This window comes from Canis lupus, chromosome 2 (assembly GCF_048164855.1).
Source record: "Canis lupus baileyi chromosome 2, mCanLup2.hap1, whole genome shotgun sequence".
Classification (NCBI taxonomy): Eukaryota; Metazoa; Chordata; class Mammalia; order Carnivora; family Canidae; genus Canis; species Canis lupus.
Genome location: NC_132839.1, coordinates 55476735 through 55494685, shown reverse-complemented (window position 1 = coordinate 55494685; position 17951 = coordinate 55476735). Strand labels below are relative to the sequence as shown.

Below are 17951 nucleotides of genomic sequence, written 5' to 3'. Positions count from 1 at the left end.
CCCCTCCCCGCTCTCCTACCCCCACCAAAAACCCCACTGCCCAGGAAGAGAATTATGCTGCAAACATTCTAATGAGACTCACAGGATGTTAGAGCTGAAGGGGAACTCAGAAATGATCTGGTCCAGCGGCTTCCAAATCGACGTCTGCAGACTGCTCCGGGACCGACTGCAAAAGAATACCACGGGGAGTGACTTGAAAGTACAGAACCTCAGGCTCCTGCTAGGAAATTGTGACTCAACAAGTCTGGGATAGATCCCCACTTTTTTTTTTTTTTTTTTTTTTAACTCTCCCAGTTGATTCCAGTGTCTGGCCAAGTCCAACCTCTTCATTTGGAAACACATGGGACACCTTAGGCTCAGAAAGCAGGTCAGGGGCACCTGGCTGACTCAGTTGGTGAAGTGTACCACTCCTGATCTCAGGATTAGGAATCTGAGTCCCACATTGGGTGTAGGGATTATGAAAGAGAGAGAGAGAGAGAGAGAGAGAGAGAGAGAGGAAGGAAGGAAGGAAGGAAGGAAGGAAGGAAGGAAGGGGAAGGGGAAGGAAGAAAGAAAGGAAAGAAGGAAGGAAGGAGAAAAGAAAGAATTAAAGAAGAAAGTCTCCTGTCAAACATTTACCATATGACAAGACTTACATTTGGCAGAGAACATAAAGGGAAGGCCCAGCCACTATTCTCAAGCACCCACACACTCACACACCCTACCCCGCTGGAAACACGCAGCAGCCACACACTTGAGGTGCCATGGAAGGCTCACCAAGGGCCCTGACTTCCAACAGAAAAGGGGGATGGACCTTCTAACTGGGTCACCCCAGTGGCCTCCCTGGTGTTTCCCTCACTCCTCTCAGGGCATAATTTTCACTTTTTTTGCTGGAGTTATTTCAGTAACATATTCTCTTCTGCTATTTCATTAGCCCCACTATAGGCACCCCCTAAATTATTGAACTGGTATTCTCCTCAATTCTAGGTTTGGGATTCCACTTGGACAGGCATCTCAGACAGCTTAGGTCCAGAATCTAACTCTCGATGTCCCCGTACAGCAGGTGACCACTCTGTCCTTCCAGTTGCTTAGGCCAGTCTCGACACCCTTCAGGGCTCTCTTGCCTTCATACCCCAATTCCTATCGAAGAGCAAATCCTGTCAAGTGCTCCTTCAAAATATTTCCAAATGCAACCATTTCCCACCACCTCCACCATCATCATCTCTCTTTTGTGTCCCTGCAGATGCCTTGCCTTGCTGCCCTTGCCTCTGCCACTCATTCTCAACACAGCAGCCAGAGTGCTGGTCTTACGACACCCATCGATCACACTCCTCTCCTCGGACATTGTCCCGTCTCACGCAGGGCAGCCTTCATGGCTGGGAGGCTGTAAGTACCCTCCGCCTCCCAATCCTCTCTCCGCCACTCGGTCCACTCCAGGTACACTCAGGCCTCTGCCCTGTTCTTCAAACACACCCCTGCTCTGAGCCTTTGAGTCCACTGTTCCGTCTGCCTGGAACGTCCTTCCCCTCAGACCTGCAGGGGCTCACTCCTCGCTGCCACCAGGTCTTGATACAAACATCCCTTTTCCAGGAGTCTTCCATGACCAGGGTACGTAACGTGCCCATCCTCATCCTCACCCTCAATCTCAGTCCTGTACCTGCTGCTTCTTCAAAGCCCTTCCCACCACCTGGTATGTCATATAATCACTTGTGTCTCCACTGTCTCTGTACAAAGGGTGTTTACTGAAAGGTAATCCACTGTTAGGGGAATGATTTGACAGGCTCATCTGTCCAGAACTAAGATTGCTCAAGGACAGTCAGATTCCTAAGCAGGTTTATTACTAGTCAAATAGTTGGCAAGTTTGCAACATATTTTGTGTTTCACTTTTTAAAACTTGCCATAAACGAGAGAACTTGAGTGGTGATGGGGCCTGGCCAGCAAGAGGGGTCTGCTCGAAGCAGCAGTCATCTGTGAGTCCTGGGCTTCTGGGGATTAAGTTCAGTACTGGATGGTGCCAAGTGCCTACTGGCCAACATCCCCACAATAAGGTCATCCATCTTGAGGATGGGATTAGTGTGACACCAGTAGAGAAGGAGGGTCACCTCAGAGAACCAAAGGGAAGAACAGGGCACAGAGTAGTCTTCAGTCTTAAAAGGGAATATGACTCTGGGAATATACTAAAAACCACTGAATTGTGTGCTTTAAATGGGTGAGTTGCATGATAATTATCAATTTTATCTCAACAAAGCTGTTATTTTTAAAGATAAAAAGAAGAGGAGATAAAAGCGGAGGGAGTTGGGATTAGGCAGCCCTGGTCAGCCAACTGAGATGACACTCAGAGAAAGTAGATATAGGCAACAAAGTTTAAACAAAGCTGAGAACCAACACAAAACTGATACTCTGTAACCTCTACCGCCTCTCCCTTTCCTTACTTGCAAACAGATCTCAGTACTAACCAGGCACTGCATTTTGTTAGAAAGAGACAGAACCCAGAAGGGAGAGGGACAGGACTCCTCTTTGATCACACAGCATCGTCAAGGAATTCTGTAAAAGCATCATCTCCTGGCAGTAGGGATGCCCAAATTTAAGCAAAAAGCCAGTGGCCTCATACCTGCTGGGAACCAAGCCTCCATTCCCCAAACAAAAGTGCCCCAGAAAACAAAAAGTACTCATTCTACTTTTTCCCCATTTCGGGTACCCATGTGTTTGGTGGCTCTCCATGTGTCACCAGTCCCATCTATCACAGGGAAACTATAGTCCCAAAGATTCCAAAAGCAAAAGGTTTTCTGGGGGCAGGGAGGAGGGGGCAAGGAACATGCTTTTGGGGTATCTTACATCACTCTCTCACACCCGTTCTTCCTCATCCTTTCTTCCTCCCTCTTCTGTCTCCTCCCTCTCAACAGAGACTGGATGGGCTTTTTCACCACTGCTACTCAGACCTAAGGGCAGTCAGCCTTCTTCAGGAAAGCAAGGCACCAGTCAAGGCAGCTTTTCACCAACAACACGGTATAGCAACAGATCCAACATCAGGTGTCCACATGTGTGCCCACTGGATGCTTCCAGGGAATGAAAAAGAAACACCCCTATATGTCCTTCTACTATCAGACAAAATGGAATATATAAATTCCTTAGCTTTTTAAGACACAAAGTGAAATATTTACATGTAAAATGATATTGGGACACCTGGGTAGCTTAGTCGATTAAGTATCTGACTTGATTTTCAGCTCAGGTCACAATCTCAGGGTCATGAGACTGAGTCCCGTGTCAGGCTCCACAGGCAGCATGGAGTCTGCTTACGATTCTCTCCCTCTCCCTTGGCCTCTCCCCCGACTTGTGCGCGTGCACACACACACACACACAGTCTCTCTCAAATACATAAATAAAATCTTTAAAAATCAATCAAATAATAAAAATGATGAGATGTCTGGGATTTGTCTCAAAATGATACAGAGCAGGAGGGAGAGATCAGGGAGGATATTTATAAATGAAAAAAGATCAGCCAAAAATTAATAACTCTTGGATGTGGGTGAGGAGTACATGGAGGTTTATCCCACTATTTTCTCTACATGTGTATATTTCAGCACTCTCAGGACTGGGCGCTTGGCTGGCACACTCTTGTGAGTCCAACTAGATGAGCAAAGGTCACACCCATTAGGATAGCTATTATAAACAACAACACTCAGGAAATAACAAGTGTTGGTGACGATGTGGATTTCTCCTTGTGTGCTGCTGGTAGGAATACACATGGTGCAGCCACTATGGAAAACCATATGGCAGTTCCTAATGAAAACTAAACATACAATCACCATATAATCTAGCAATTCTGCTTCTGAGTATACACCCAAAAGAACTGAAAGAAGGGTCTCAAAGAGGAATTTTTATACACATGTTCATTGCAGCAGTATTCACAATACCCAAAAGATGAAAGCAACCCAGTTTCCACCAACAAATGATGGATAAACAAAATGTGATATAAACAATGGAATATCATTCAGCCTTAAAAAGGCATCAATTCTGATACACGCTAGAGCATGGATGAACCTTGAGGACATTATGCTAAGTGAAATATGCCAGGTGTAAAAGGACAAGTCCTATAGGATTCCACCTAGCAATCTAGACACCTGAGCAGTTACATTCATGGAGACAGAAAGTAAAACCGTGCTTACAAGGGTCATGGGGGAGAGAGGACAGGGAGCTGGTGTTTAATGGGCACAGAGTTTCAGTTTGGAGTGATGAAAAGATTCTGGATGGTGGTGATGGTTTTACAATTGTGCATGTACGAACAGTACACTTAAAAATGGTTAAAACGGTCAATTTTGTTATGTATATTTTGCCACAATTAAAAAAAAAAGCCACCAAGGAACATAAAGACATCACTTGTGTCTTCTCAAGGCCAGCTCAGGTCAGCCTAGACATCATACCTCAGAGAGGTTCTCAAAACAAGGGTGTGGTGAGCGTTGCTGGGGGTGTAGAGCTATGGAGAAAGGAATAACATCTACCTAGGCACATGGTCTAGTTTCCAAACACCACCTAAAGAAAGAAGAAAAATAAAATGTTTTTTAATAGGCCTGAAGGTAAATGTGTAAGTCAGTTAAGGTAATAATCACAATAATAAAAGTAGACATCAGACCTTGAGAAAAATCTCCAAACATAAATTCAAAGCCCCAGATTCAAAGGTAAGACTTGTGCAGGCCCCAGAACATCAATCCTGCCCATCACAGTTTGATGGTTCAGAGCACAGGCCCTACATGGGTTCAACTCCCAGCTCTACTACTCCCTAGCCAGTTGACCTTATGGAGGTTTCCTCAGCTCTCTGTTTCCCAATATGAAAAAGGGGGCTGTGGTAGAGATTCAATGAATGAATATTTGTAAACTTCTTACGACACTGACTTCAACATAGCAAAGGCACATGTTAAGTATTATGTCACCAACCTCAATGGCCAGCAAGCTTGACCTCATAGTTTTCCAGGGGGCCCCAGCAGGCTGCTGAATCCCTAAATGTAGGCTTGTCGGAAGCACGCACAGGGGGCAGAGACAAGGGTACCCTCCACGCAGCTCAGGAGGCCTGCCAACACGGAGGATGCACAGGGCTTGGGAGTGGGCAGGGGCCCGCATCAGATAAGCTGGGGAAAGTCACAGGAGGGGAGAGGCAGGAAACGGACAAGCACTGTGCAAGGAATAAGAATGCGAGAAGTTACAGAAAAGCTGAACCCATTTTTTAAAGCTAGGTGATCTTCACTGCAGTTGAGCACCAGCATCACCTCAGGAACTTTGGAAAACTACTCACGCTTGGCCACAGCGGCCTGAGAATCGGGTTTAATTGGCCAGTGTAGAGAAACTGGTTTGCAGCCCATCAGGTCTGCATGCCCACAAATGATAGAATGAAAAGTTGCATTTCAAATTCTGCTCATGCTTACTCCAATTCCGCATTCCCTCATTTGACTTCACTTTTGTCTTAACTTTGAGAGACCAGCATTTAGTTTGGATTCTTTTTATTTTTTTATTTTATTTTTTTTTTTTAGTTTGAATTCTAAGTACAGATATAGACAACATTAATGGAAAAATTTTAAATGGGTGGGAGGAAAACTCATTATCCCAATTCTCCAGAAGAGAACCAGAAAAACTTTTTTTCCCCTAAACTTTTTCTTATCATTGGATCATCACATTTCAAAACATAAACTATGAAGCAGACACTGTGCTGTCCCAGTGAGGACAAAATCAGAGAGGTGGGTGCCAGGCAGAGGGGTGCTTTATACCCACCGTGCTAAGTGTGTGAGTTCTGAGGTGCTCCAATGAATGTGCCTGATTATTCACTGCAGGTTAACCCTAGTTCCTGCAGCCACTGGATGCTGTCAGGTTACTCCACTATCTCTTATCCCTAGTAACACAGCTTGGCTTTTGAGAGGGGCTGGCAAACCTGAGCATCGGGTTTCACTGACCGAGGCTGGCTGCTTCTCTCTGGCCACCCTATCATGTTTGGATTTATAGAAGCTTTACAGTTTATAAAACACAATTCCCACTTCACAAGGAACTCACCAGTGAGTGACAAAACCAAGACGACCGAACACCCAGGCTCCCACTTGCCTCCAAGGACCAAGCCAGGAGTTCCACTAGGAACTCTGAACCAGGAAGGTCAGATTGCACATTTCAGCTTTCTGACACCCTCACCCTCCTAAGGTGCTACTGAAGATGGTACACACCTCCCTTCAATTTGCTACTGAGACATTCGCTACAATCCCCTGCCATAATTATGAGGTACTTTAGGGTGTTTTAAGACCAACATCAGAAAATAGTGTCCCAGAACACTAGATTAGAGGTTCTGATTAGAGGTTCTTCCAACACCAGAAAGATTAAGAACTGTCAGAACCAAAGAGACTCTAGGAAACCATTAAATGTAAGCCACTGACTCTACAAGCAAGCAAGGAAATGGAGGCCCAGAGAAGTGAGGTAGTCAAATGAGATAAAACATTACTGGGAAAGATTCCTGTTATTCCTGGCAAGGTGACCTGTCCTGCCTTTGCCTTCCCAGAGGGGCAGAATTAAGTCTCTTAGAGTTACCCATTCAAACGTCCCCATGAACTAACAGGTATGAAGCTTATTTAATCCTTAGATGAGTGATTCTAGCCCTGGATGCACATTAGGAACAGTCCGGGACCAACACTAATGCTGAACCCCCACTTGGACCAATTAAATCATAATCTTTTGCGAGTACAGCCAGGCATTTTTTAAAACCCCCACAGGTGATGGATATTTCTGGGGCTAAGAATCATGGTCTATAGACCAAAGTGTGGTCCAGGGACCACTGGTCTCACAATTCACCCAAAAAGCTTGTTAACACAGCAGACTTCTGGGCTTCCCTGGAAACTAACTACATGGCAGTGGGGTGAGCCCTGGCATCCGAAGCTGTGACAGTTACCTAGCGGTTACAGAACAATGGCATTGGCACTGAATGACTCCCAGAAGTGGCACCTGTGCTCCAGGTAACACTGGAGGCCTGGATGGCCCAAGAGACTGGCCCAGGAGAGGCTCCCAGATGATTCAGACTCCCAGGCCCAATCTCACCCAAGAGTGGCTGCAGAAGCCCCTTGGCTTCCATGCCAACAGCCAAGGCATCTCTCTCAGGAAGGAGGCAGAGCAACCAGGGGCTTCCCATCGCATTCAGGTCCCACTAGGACTTACAAGCCCAGCGGGACCACTCAGGCCTCCTCTCCCATACGTCCCCCATCTCACTCCCACCCCAGCCACACTGACTTCCTTGCTGTTCTCAAAACTCCTCAAGCTTTCTCTGGCTTCAAGGACTTTGTCTCTTGCTTTTCTCTCCACCCTGAAGGCTTTTCCCTCAGATATCTGCATGGCTCCCCCTCTCCTGTAGATCTCTCCTTAAGGGTCTTTTTATCAATGAGACTTCCCTGACTTCCATACTTAAAAAACAGAAAACTGCCTCCCCACCAAACCTCCCTACCCTCCACCCCTGCTTTGTTTTTCTCCATCATACTTGACACCTTCTCTCATACTTCATACCATACTACATTGTGAGGCCCCATGAAGGTAAGATTTTTGTTTGTTTCCTGTTATATTCCCTGTGCCTACAATGGTGTGTGGCATACAGCAAGCACTCAAATACTTATTCTAGGAATGAATACATCAGAAACACCGATCTCAACATATAGCTTATACCAAAAGATCACAAAGATGTTGATTATACCCAAATCACTGCTCCACTGATCTCATCTCGGCAAAAGCCTTTTTAAAAACAGGGTAGAAGCCTAATGAAACAGAAACTCTTTAGAAATAAGTATTTCCAGTCAATTAATCCAATCCAAATGGGTTTGTGAGTCAAAGACAATTTGTTTTGAGAAACAGATAAAACTATGGAGACAGAAAATGAAGTTGAAAGAAAGTGATCGAACAAATGGATTTCAGATGCTGTCCTGGTATATATGTAGGTTCAGAGGAAAACCCAGGAGCACTGACAGCTATTCTCAGCAGGAACAGTTTTCAGCAGGCCAGAAAGAAGAGAAAGCCTCTGATTCTGGGTTACAGTCTGTGAGCACCGGACATGAGCACACGCTTACCACCAGACCCGCCAACATGATAAACCTAAGAATGACCCTTCCTTTTCCCCTTTCTCCTACTTATACTCCACCTGCTTCCAAAACTCATCGGAACCCACGGACAATACTTGACCTCTACCAAGTTGGAAGCGCTGGAAGCCTCTGTTGAGGCAGCCGCACAGAAGTTGGGGAGTACCCTGCCATGACCCAGTCTCACTGATGTCATCTGTTCCACGTCCTTAACCTTGCCACCACTCTCTCTCCTCCCCACCTCAGTCTCTCCCTCACGGCCATCTTATGTGTCTCCCAGAGACCAGTCCTCCCCAAACACCACTTTCATCAGGTTACTCACTTTTCTCAACAACTTCACGTGGTTTCCTATCACCTTCCACAGCTCCCACCCTAGGGCCAGGCTTCTGAGAACCTCCATACTATAGACCCAGACCAAGTCCACTGATTTTATATTTCTGCAGGTGCTTCTATGCCTGCCTTAAAGACCAAGTCACTGCCTTCCCCGTCACCGCGCCAGTAGGAGATAAGATTGTAGAGGCTGGAACACATTGGACCATGTCTCCACTCTCCATTCCTGCTGAGATCGTCCCCACTCTCCACACCCTCCATACTCACTCTTTCCCCCTCCAGCTTCTAGCCACTGTCCTTTCCTGCTCCATTTCCACAATACACACACTGCACTCACACACGCATGTGCAGTCATTCATTAATAATAACTGCACCTATTGTGGGCCAGGTCCCTGCCCATGCGGTGCTGACACTCCACTGGATAGAGACACACAAACACAAACAAGTAGATTTATGACAAGTCATACTGCCTTCCTCAACAGGAGCTCCTCAATTAAAATCAGAAATTAGAATGACTGTATTTTCAATTCTGAGCAAATGAGAGAGCAAGCCATGTGAACGTGGGGGAGTAGAGGTTTTAGGCAGAGGGAAGAGCAAGTGGAAAGGTTGTGAAGCAGGAAAGTACTTGGTGCATTCAAAGAACTCAAACCAGAGTAGAGGGAGTCAGAGGAGACAGGGTAGGAAGCAGAAAATGGAGGGTCACCAAAAGGACTGACTTCTACTCTTTGACAGAAGGCTTCAGGAGGACTTGGGGAGTGGAGTGACACCCTCTGACTTATACTATAGAAAAATCAATTCCCCCCGCCTGTGCGTTTTAGCCATCTATCATGAGGTATACAATTATGAGGAATTTTTCTTCTTGAATATGCCAAAAATTTCCAAAGTAAGCATATATTTTTTAAATGAAGGAAAAAAAACAATCTTCCCAATCCTTTGACTCAGCCCTAATTCTACCTCTGCCTCAAAGCCTACTGGGCCAGGGCTAGGACTGTGCTCCAGCCAGCAGGACCACCAGGGCAACCCCACAGAGGTAGCAGGCAGGATCTGCCTGCAGCAACTAATATGCATGAAAGTGTCTTCTGCTGCCCTCACTCCTCACCTGCCATGCAGGAGCGTGTCCCTTCAGACACTCTTGCCCCCAAGTGCCTGTCTGGGTTCCAGTCTTTCTCTCAGTTGACTTAATTAATTCCTGGTAATTAAAGCTACTATTTGGTGATGAATCGCTAAGAGTCTGACCTCTCCCGGGGGAGGGGCGGGGTGTAAATATTTTAAAAGGGGAGTCTAAGTGGAAACATGAAAGCCTTAGACTTAGAGAACTGGAGCTAGAATGGTAGAATGACAGGCACTGGGTTCATATTTTGTGGGTTGCTGGCTACCTCCTAAAGGGTTCAGGTGCTTAGAGAGCAGTGTCACAGGGAGACAAGCGAAGAAATGAAAGATGAGATGATATCATTGCCACCACCTCCCTTCTCCCAAAGGGCCATTCAATCCATTCTGGGTACCAGAGAATGTTCCCCAGAGGTAAGCCCAGCCATCTCAGAGGGATGACCCGTCTATAAGTAACCACCACCCTCTGCAAGAAAAGCCCCCTTAAGGCATGTCTGGTCTGGAAGCAAATCGCTCTCTAATTGCTTTCAGTGGGGGAACTCCTTGAGGGCAAAGTTCATCTCACATGATTCCTTTAAGCTCCACAAAGCACCCAGCTCTGGGCTGGGCCCAGGGTAGGGTAGGCGGTTCAGAAGCAACAGCAGATTCCTGATCAATGATGGCCCAGTTACAAAAAGGCTCCATAGGATTTTAAATACAAGTAAACATTCTAATTAAGGTTAATGGTAGAATTAATCACACATCTAATTTTTTTTAAGATTTTATTTATTTATTCATGAGAGACACAGATAGAGAGAGAGAGGGAGAGACACAGGCAGAGGGAGAAGCGGGCTCCATGGTGGGAGCCTGATGCGGGACTTGATCCCGGGACTCTAGGATCATGCCCTGGGCCAAAGGCAGATGCCAAACCACTGAGCCACCTAGGGATCCCACACATCTAATTTTTTAAGGGCCTGAATATTTATAGCCTTAATGAAATCTCAGACAGTGAAGCAGTTTTTACAACTTCAGTCAGTTCGGCTCAGGTCTCGAGAGTCTATCCAACAAGGGGAGGCAGAGGGCAGCCCTTGCTGGTACAGACCAGAGCCTGAGCTGGGTGGGTCCAGCCCCACAAGAATCTGAACAGCTGGGCAGCCTGGGTGGCTCAGGGGTTTAGCGCCGCCTTCAGCCCAGGGCGTGATCCTGGAGACCTGGGATGGAGTCCCACGTCAGGCTCCCTGCATGGAGCCTGGTTCTCCCTCTGCCTCTCTCTCTCATTCTCTCTCTCTCTCTCTCTCTCTCTCTCTGTGTGTGTGTGTGTGTGTGTGTCTCTCATGAATGAATGAATGAATGGATGGATGGATGAATAAATAAATAAAATAAAGTAAAATAAAATAAAATAAAGAATCTGAACAGCTGCTCACTGCCCACCCCCGGGCTCCCTTCTCCTCTGAAGATGCCAAACCTCTGCCTCAGATGTGTTTTCAGGCCCTGGAACAGCCCTGAGAGGCTTGCAGTTACAATAGACACCTGTCTTTGAAACCTCTCTCTCTGGCCTCACTCTGCCCTTTGGCTTGCTCAGGAACAACTTCAACTTGAGGAGCTGAATGGGCAGATGGGAGTAGAATGCCGGATTCTAAAGCAGACTATGGGAACACAAGTGGGGCCAGCGCCCACTCCAGGAGCTCATGTTCAGCTCCAGCTTGCCAAGGGCAGTGTGCATAAGAGGTTCCTCAGCCCCAAGACTGGATGGAAATGAGGAAGAAGTAACCACCCCACTCCCACCTCACAACCAGAATGAGCTGAACCCCCAGAAGGAGGGAAATCCTCAGAACACATGTGAGGCTTATGCCCAGGAACCCCTCTGTTTACAGTCCCCTGACTCCCAGCTTGTAACACCAAGGCTTCTAGCATTCTCCACATTGACCTGCAGGAGACGGAGTCTGTGGTCCTCGAGAGAAGGCCCAGGGCCACACCCAGAGGGGATGACTTCTTCAAAAGCACTCCTGAAGAAAACACCCACAGAATTTAAAGCTAGAAGACAAGTCACACTCTAATCACTCCTGAGATGGTGCAGCCTAGGACCTCAGAATTCAGGGCCTCATCCAGTCAGAAGCCAAGCCTAATTCACCTCACATCTAACAAAGACATCTTCCCCTGAGATATGAAGGAGGGGTGGCCAGTTCCAGCATCATGCCTCTTCTGTAGGGACATATTCCTGAGCAGTTTGAGTTTTTGCCTTATGGCATTCAAATTTATCTCCAAAATGAAAATAGACTAACTGGTTATTTTATTTTTGTAAAGATGATATATAAACCTAGAGAAAATTCAAGTGACAGGCAAACATATAAACAAAAGTAAAAACCACCTAATCCCATCACTTAGAGGAAAGGAGATCTCACAGTAAACTCTGTTCTGCAGAGAGGAGGTGAGTCCATTCAGAGTTACATCTAGAGGGTAGTAGGGCTTGATTCTCTGAATAAGCCTGAAGACTTAGTTTTGCATAAGACCCCAGATGCCACCTCTGGACTATCCAGAGCATTTTTTCAGGGGGATCCAGTAATTGTGGAGCTCTCATCAACATACACAACAAAGTTATACAGATCCCATAAATAAAATCTTAAAAAAAAAAAAAAAAAAAAAGGCAGCCCGGTGGCTCAGCGGTTTAGCCCAGGGAGTGATCCTGGAGACCTAGGATCGAGTCCCACGTCAGGCTCTCTGCATGAAGCCTGCTTCTCCCTCTGCCTGTCTGTCTGTCTGTCTGTCTCTCTCTCTCTTGAATAAATAAATAAATAAAATCTTTAAAAAAAAAAAGTTATACAGATCCCCTCCCCCCACACACACACACTGCCTGGACGCCAGGAGTTAATCTGTTCAACGGATGCACTCCTTTTTTTCACTCAACATTGTGGCACCCTTTCCACAATCAATCACAAGTATAGACATCATCAGTCTTTTTATCTCCTGGAGTGTGGTAATGGCAGAATAGGGGCTACCATTTCCTCTTGATCCAACACCTTCAGAATCTAAAAGGACTTACCCAAAGTCACACATTGAACAGAGGACAGCCCAGAAGTGCAGTTGGGCTTGAGGAATGACTGTGTGTGACAACAAACTTGAAAGGTGTTCATTAACTTTTCTTTGAGTCATAAAAAGGATCAGATATGTTAGTTATTTCAACATACACACTTTGCACTTCAAATAAAAGTAAATAGTTGGCTGGACTAGCACTCTGATCTAAAACATTTCTCAAAATTAATTACCTGATAGATATCACAATCCTACACTCCTAGAACACAAAGGGGGAGAATACTGGACCAGATACCCAGAAATAGAAACATATACAGACTTTGAGTACATGCAATCACTCCACCTCATAGATGTCAGAATTCTCTCCTATTCAGGATGTTCCTATTTTTGTAGGAAAAGGGAAAGTTAATACAAAGTTACATACAAAGATAGAGCTGGAGCTAAAGATCTAACACAAACACTAAATATTAAAACGTTAACAGTAGCTCTAGGTTATAGAATTTATCAGTCAGTTTTATTTCCTTTGCATACTTATCTGCAGTCCCTAAATCTTCTATATGAATATTCTTGTGTAATTCTCCTCAGAGTTTTAAAAGAAAAATAACTTGTCCACAATCTAGGTTGGTCTATTTGGATTTTATTTTTCACTATAAAGAAACAGACTCAAAACTCTAGAAGATCCACAACTCTTCCCAATTTTGCAAAAGCAGAAGTATTACAATAAATCTCAAGCCCCACAGAAAATTCCAATCCAGTAGGAAAGCTTTCCATGACCAGACTGAGTAGAGGACAGGGGTTACAACTTTCTTTTCTGTCTCCAATGTGTGTAAGGAAGATGAAAATTCTAAACCAATCTCTCCTTCAAATGCAATCAAAAGCTCCCCACCCCCTCCAAGAGTTCACGCACCTCTGTTCCCAGAACAATCTCCGATGCATCTATCTATAACCACCCTTTAGCTACAAGACTATTCCAATCACTTAGATTCTGGATACCGATTCTGAGGAATCCCCTTTTCCAGTATTTTCTTTCCAAACAGTTGGTCCTCCTCTTCCTTAAGATTCACAAGCATATGAGCCAACCCACACCACACAGAACCATGCATTCTATCAATTAATAATCATAGTTGGCCACAATGTATAGAGCTTAAGTAAAGAGTATGTTAATAAAAAGGATGAGTTTTCATGGGCCTGAGAGAAAAACAGAAATTGAGGAGCAAGAGTTTGTTAATACGTCCCAGCCCTGGCCAGAAAGGGTGGAGGTGGGGAGGGTGGAGGTGGGGGGAATGGCCAGAGGACAGAACATCTGTCATTCTGCAGTTTCATTTCTCATGGCCAGTTAATACCCCGAGTTTATGCATCAGTCTCTTCCAAGTTTGGTTAGTGAGTCAGTCTGCCTGGATCCAATCAGCTCTGAGTGCCCTACAAAACTGAATTTCAGGACTATGAAACTGAGAACCAGATCCTGAAACACAGTGATCCCGCCAAAATAAAGCCACCCCCAGGATGACATCTGTCTCCACTCTCTAACTCCAACACCCACCATGGTATGTAGTTGGTGTATCTAATACTATCTGATGTATCTAATATTCATCTAATACTCTGCGGCTTGTAGAATAAAATTCAAACTTGACCTGCCTTTTACAGCTCCAACTCAGCTTTCCAGCCTCCTGCCCATACACACCAAGCCTCTCAAAGCTCCATGTTTTCACAACATAGCTCTCTCTAGCTAGACTGTCCTTTGCCCAGTCCTACTTGCCTGTAAAACTCCTATTCTTCCTCCAAAGCCCAGTTTAAAAGTCACTTCCACCCTGAAGTCTTCTCTACTTCCCCAGGCATTTAGTTTCTACTGCTCCCAACAGCTCTCTACAGATGCACCAGAGAACTTGTTATGTACCTTGTAGTGCATCTGTATAAATACTTGACCTCCCCCTGGATAAGGAGGTTCTGAAGGGAAGAAACTCACATTGTATCCATAAGTTCTAACACAGTGTCAAGAATGAAATCCGAGATCAATGTTGAATGATTGATCACATGGAATACTGGCATTAAGTTATTTAAAGAAAAGGGGAGGGTGTTATGTTCAAAGAAAGAAAGAAAGAAAGAAAGAAAGAAAAAAAGAAAAAGAAAAAGAAAAAGGGAGGGGGAAAAAGAGCCTCACAGACTCCCAGAATTATCTATATAATTTCACCTGACATGATCAATATAGCTAAGAGCATGAAAATTTTAACAATTTAAATAATAATAATAATAACAGCTAACATTTGAGGTAAGTGCTACAACATTTACATGGCTTGATTAATCTGATATGCACAACCGCCATCTGAGGTAGGTCCTTTTATCTGTATTTACTAACCCTATGAGATAGGTACTTTTATCTGCACTGAAGCCGGGGAAGAGCTTGAGGCCTTTCCCAATGAGATACTGAGGCACATAAGAAATTAAACTCAAAATCCTTCTGTTAGCAAGTGGCAGAAGCAAGATGCAAAATCCAGTAAGTCTGGTTCCAGAGCCAGTGAGCTCTGGGATTGAGACCTGGGTTTGAATCCAGATGATGTTACAAATGTTTTGGATAAGTCATCTATCTCCTCTGGCCTCGTATCTGTAAAAAGGGCAGGATGAGCCTTTTCTTTTAATTTGTAGAGGGGATGAAGTTAAATATGATGTTTGCAAAAGTCTCTCAAATTGATTCTCCCATCTAGCAGGCACTCCATAAACTCTAATTCATCTTCATTTCCCTTCCTAAAAGCTGCGCAAAACACTTGGAGGAAAAGAATCTCCCTCAGACTGCTCGAGGCTTTTCTGAGCAGATCCAATAGTTAGGCCACTCAACACACAAAGCCTCGCCTTACCTGCTTATCTCAAAGTCCATTCCCCATACAGAGAGACCAGAGACCTTTTAAAATGTAAATGTCATCATGTCAATCACTAGAAACCCTTCAAAGGTTCCTAATTTCACTGAGGATACAAACCAAAGCAGAGGGAGGGGTGGGGGAGGAAGGCACTCTGTCCCCAAGGCCCCCTATGATCTAACTCACCTCTCTACAGACTCATCTCCCCTCTCCCTCTCCCCCTCCAGCCACAGAGGCCTCTTTCACTTCCTCCAACTTGCCAGGCTCCGTGCTGCTCCACACATGGTTAACTCTTAACCCTCCTTCAGCTCTCAGCCTGGACGTCACTTCCTCAGGGAAGCCTTCCTTAAGCCCCCAAATCAAATCAAGGCCCATCACTCTCAGCACTCTGCTCATCTTTCCTTTCTCGAACTCAGCACAGTTTGAAATGATTAGCTTACCACTTCCTTCAAAGTTTTATTGAAAAGCTACCTTCTTAGAAGACCTTCCCAGGCCACTTGAATGTAAATTCAACCCCCACTCAATATCTCAAATCCTCCTTCCCTATCTTCTTTTTCTCCCTAGCATTTAGCCCCATAGTCCCTTTTAAGAGGCTTTTTCACTATATACTCCATTTTACTGTCACACACACACACACACACACACACACACTACCACTAGACTGAGAGCTCCACAAGGGCACTTGCCTTCTTCACAGCACCTAAGACAATGCCTGGCCCATATTTGTTGGCAAATATTTGATGTGAAATGAAATTTCAAGATTATTTATTATTGGGCTTTCCCACTAGGCTGGCTCCAGGCTCAAGCTAACACATGTCTTTCTGGTTTACCACCATCCTCCCAGCACCTAGTCCAGGGCTCAACACATAATAAGTGCTCAGTAAAAAGTTACTGGGGGGGGGGGGGGCGGAATCAAAGCCATGACCATTGGAAAAATTGTCAAAATACGTGTGCTAGCACCAGACTCCCTCCTCCCTTTCACTGTGTCATGTACCTGTTAGTTTGAGGAAACCGACCCACGAAATCCCAGCAAGCACCCACCAGGCCAGGCATCTGTCTGTCCACATCCTGTATGCTCAGCCACACTGTACACACCACTAGATGCACCCTACAGGCCCTACACGAACACAGAGCTGAAGGCAAGTGGGTCAGTCCGAGGCCAAATACCGTCTTACCCCCAAGTCCCATTCTCCTGCTGCCAGTCCTATTCTAGGCTAGTCCTGGGTGCCAGGCATGCTTCCCTGGGTGGGCCCGTGGATTTGTTCCAACCCAGGACTTTTAATGCCACCTCTGGCCTACTCCAAGAAACAGAAAGTTAAAAATCCCTGAGCAGCTCCCACAATCCCTGGGATCTCAGGAACAGGCATACCTAAGGTCGTCTGGACCCCTCCCCCTCACCCCCGCGGATCCAAGGCCAGGAGGCCATCTGCCCAGCAGACGCTCCCCTGTCCTCCCTCGGGTCACATTGAGCCCCCCCCGCCCCAACCCGGTTGGCAGGAAGAGCCCCTGCAGAGAGAGCCTTTCCACCCCGATCAACAGGCCTGGTCACCCCCTGAAGACCCCCAGCTCCGGAGCAGGAATACCTGTCTGCTCCCGAAGAAACCTCCCCCGGGGTCAGAACTTGGGCGGAGGTGGGGGAGGGCCCGAGGGGCGCCCAGGAGGGTCGACCCCCGAAGTGTCGGCCCAGGACGGCGCCAGCGCTCGGCGCGGCGGGCACGGCAGGGCTGACAGGGCGCCCCGGCTGGGAGACGCCGCACCGTTATCCGCCGCCGGGCGGGGGGCGCGGGGCTGGGGCGGCCGCCTGTCCCGCGCGGGGAGGACGCGGCGGCGGGCGGCGGCGGGCGGCGGCGGCGGGCGGCGGCGGCGGCGGGCGGCGGCGGCGGGGGCGGGCGGCCGGGGGCGGGGTGGGGTGGCGGCCGCGGCCCGCCAGGCGGCGGTCGGGGGAAGTGGCTGCCGCCTCGCCTCGGGCGGCGCGCAGGGTCCGCCCGGCTGCAGGGCCGCGGCGCGGGCGCGGGCTCGGCCCCGGCTCGGCGCGGCCCCGGGCCGCGGGCTGAGGCGGGCGGAGGCGGGCGGAGGCGGGCGGAGGCGGCCTCGGCGGCAGCGGCGGCCCCGACCTCGGGCTCCCCGCCCCGGCCCGGCCCGCGGGGGGGCGCTTACCTGGCGGCGGCGGCGGCTGCAGGCCCCGGGCTCGGCCGCGCGCGTCCCCAGCGCTGGCTGCGGGAGCCACAACATGGCGACGGCGGTGGCGGGCGGGGCTGCGGCTCCGGGGGCGGAGCGGGGGCGGGAGCCGGCCTGGCGGCGGGACCCGGCTGGGGCCGCGGGCGGGGGGGTGAGGGCGGGGCGGGCGGAAGGCGACTCGGACCTGGGCGCCCGCCCAGAGCGGCTCGGCGGAGGGGCTGCCCGGCCTGGGCCGGGCTCGGGCCTCCCGCTCCCGCTCCCGCTCCCGCCCCGAGGCTGGCTACGCTGCGCGGGCCCGACGGCGGCGGCGGCGGCGGCGGCGGCGGCGGCGGCGGCGGCGGGGCGGCGGGGCGGGCGGGGCTGGGCGGCGCCGCGCAGGGCTGGACCCCCGACCCCGCGCGCCCCGGCGGGGCCC

The 17951-nt window shown here is 48.0% G+C and overlaps 1 protein-coding gene across 7 annotated transcripts in view; it reads right to left on the bottom strand.

Moving 5' to 3' along the window:
• Window positions 1–17951, bottom strand: part of ZNF592 (zinc finger protein 592) — a 77942-nt gene that overhangs the window by 32741 nt on the left and 27250 nt on the right. For 4 of the 7 annotated variants that reach the window (XM_072800796.1, XM_072800786.1, XM_072800746.1 and 1 more), the window contains one exon: window positions 83–166. In XM_072800796.1, coding sequence (XP_072656897.1) covers window positions 83–166 — 84 coding nt within the window. Of the gene's footprint in view, window positions 1–82; window positions 167–4400; window positions 4510–16941; window positions 17088–17515; window positions 17654–17951 lie in introns of those variants that run through there. The other 3 variants (XM_072800764.1, XM_072800756.1, XM_072800775.1) reach the window with 3 other exon arrangements.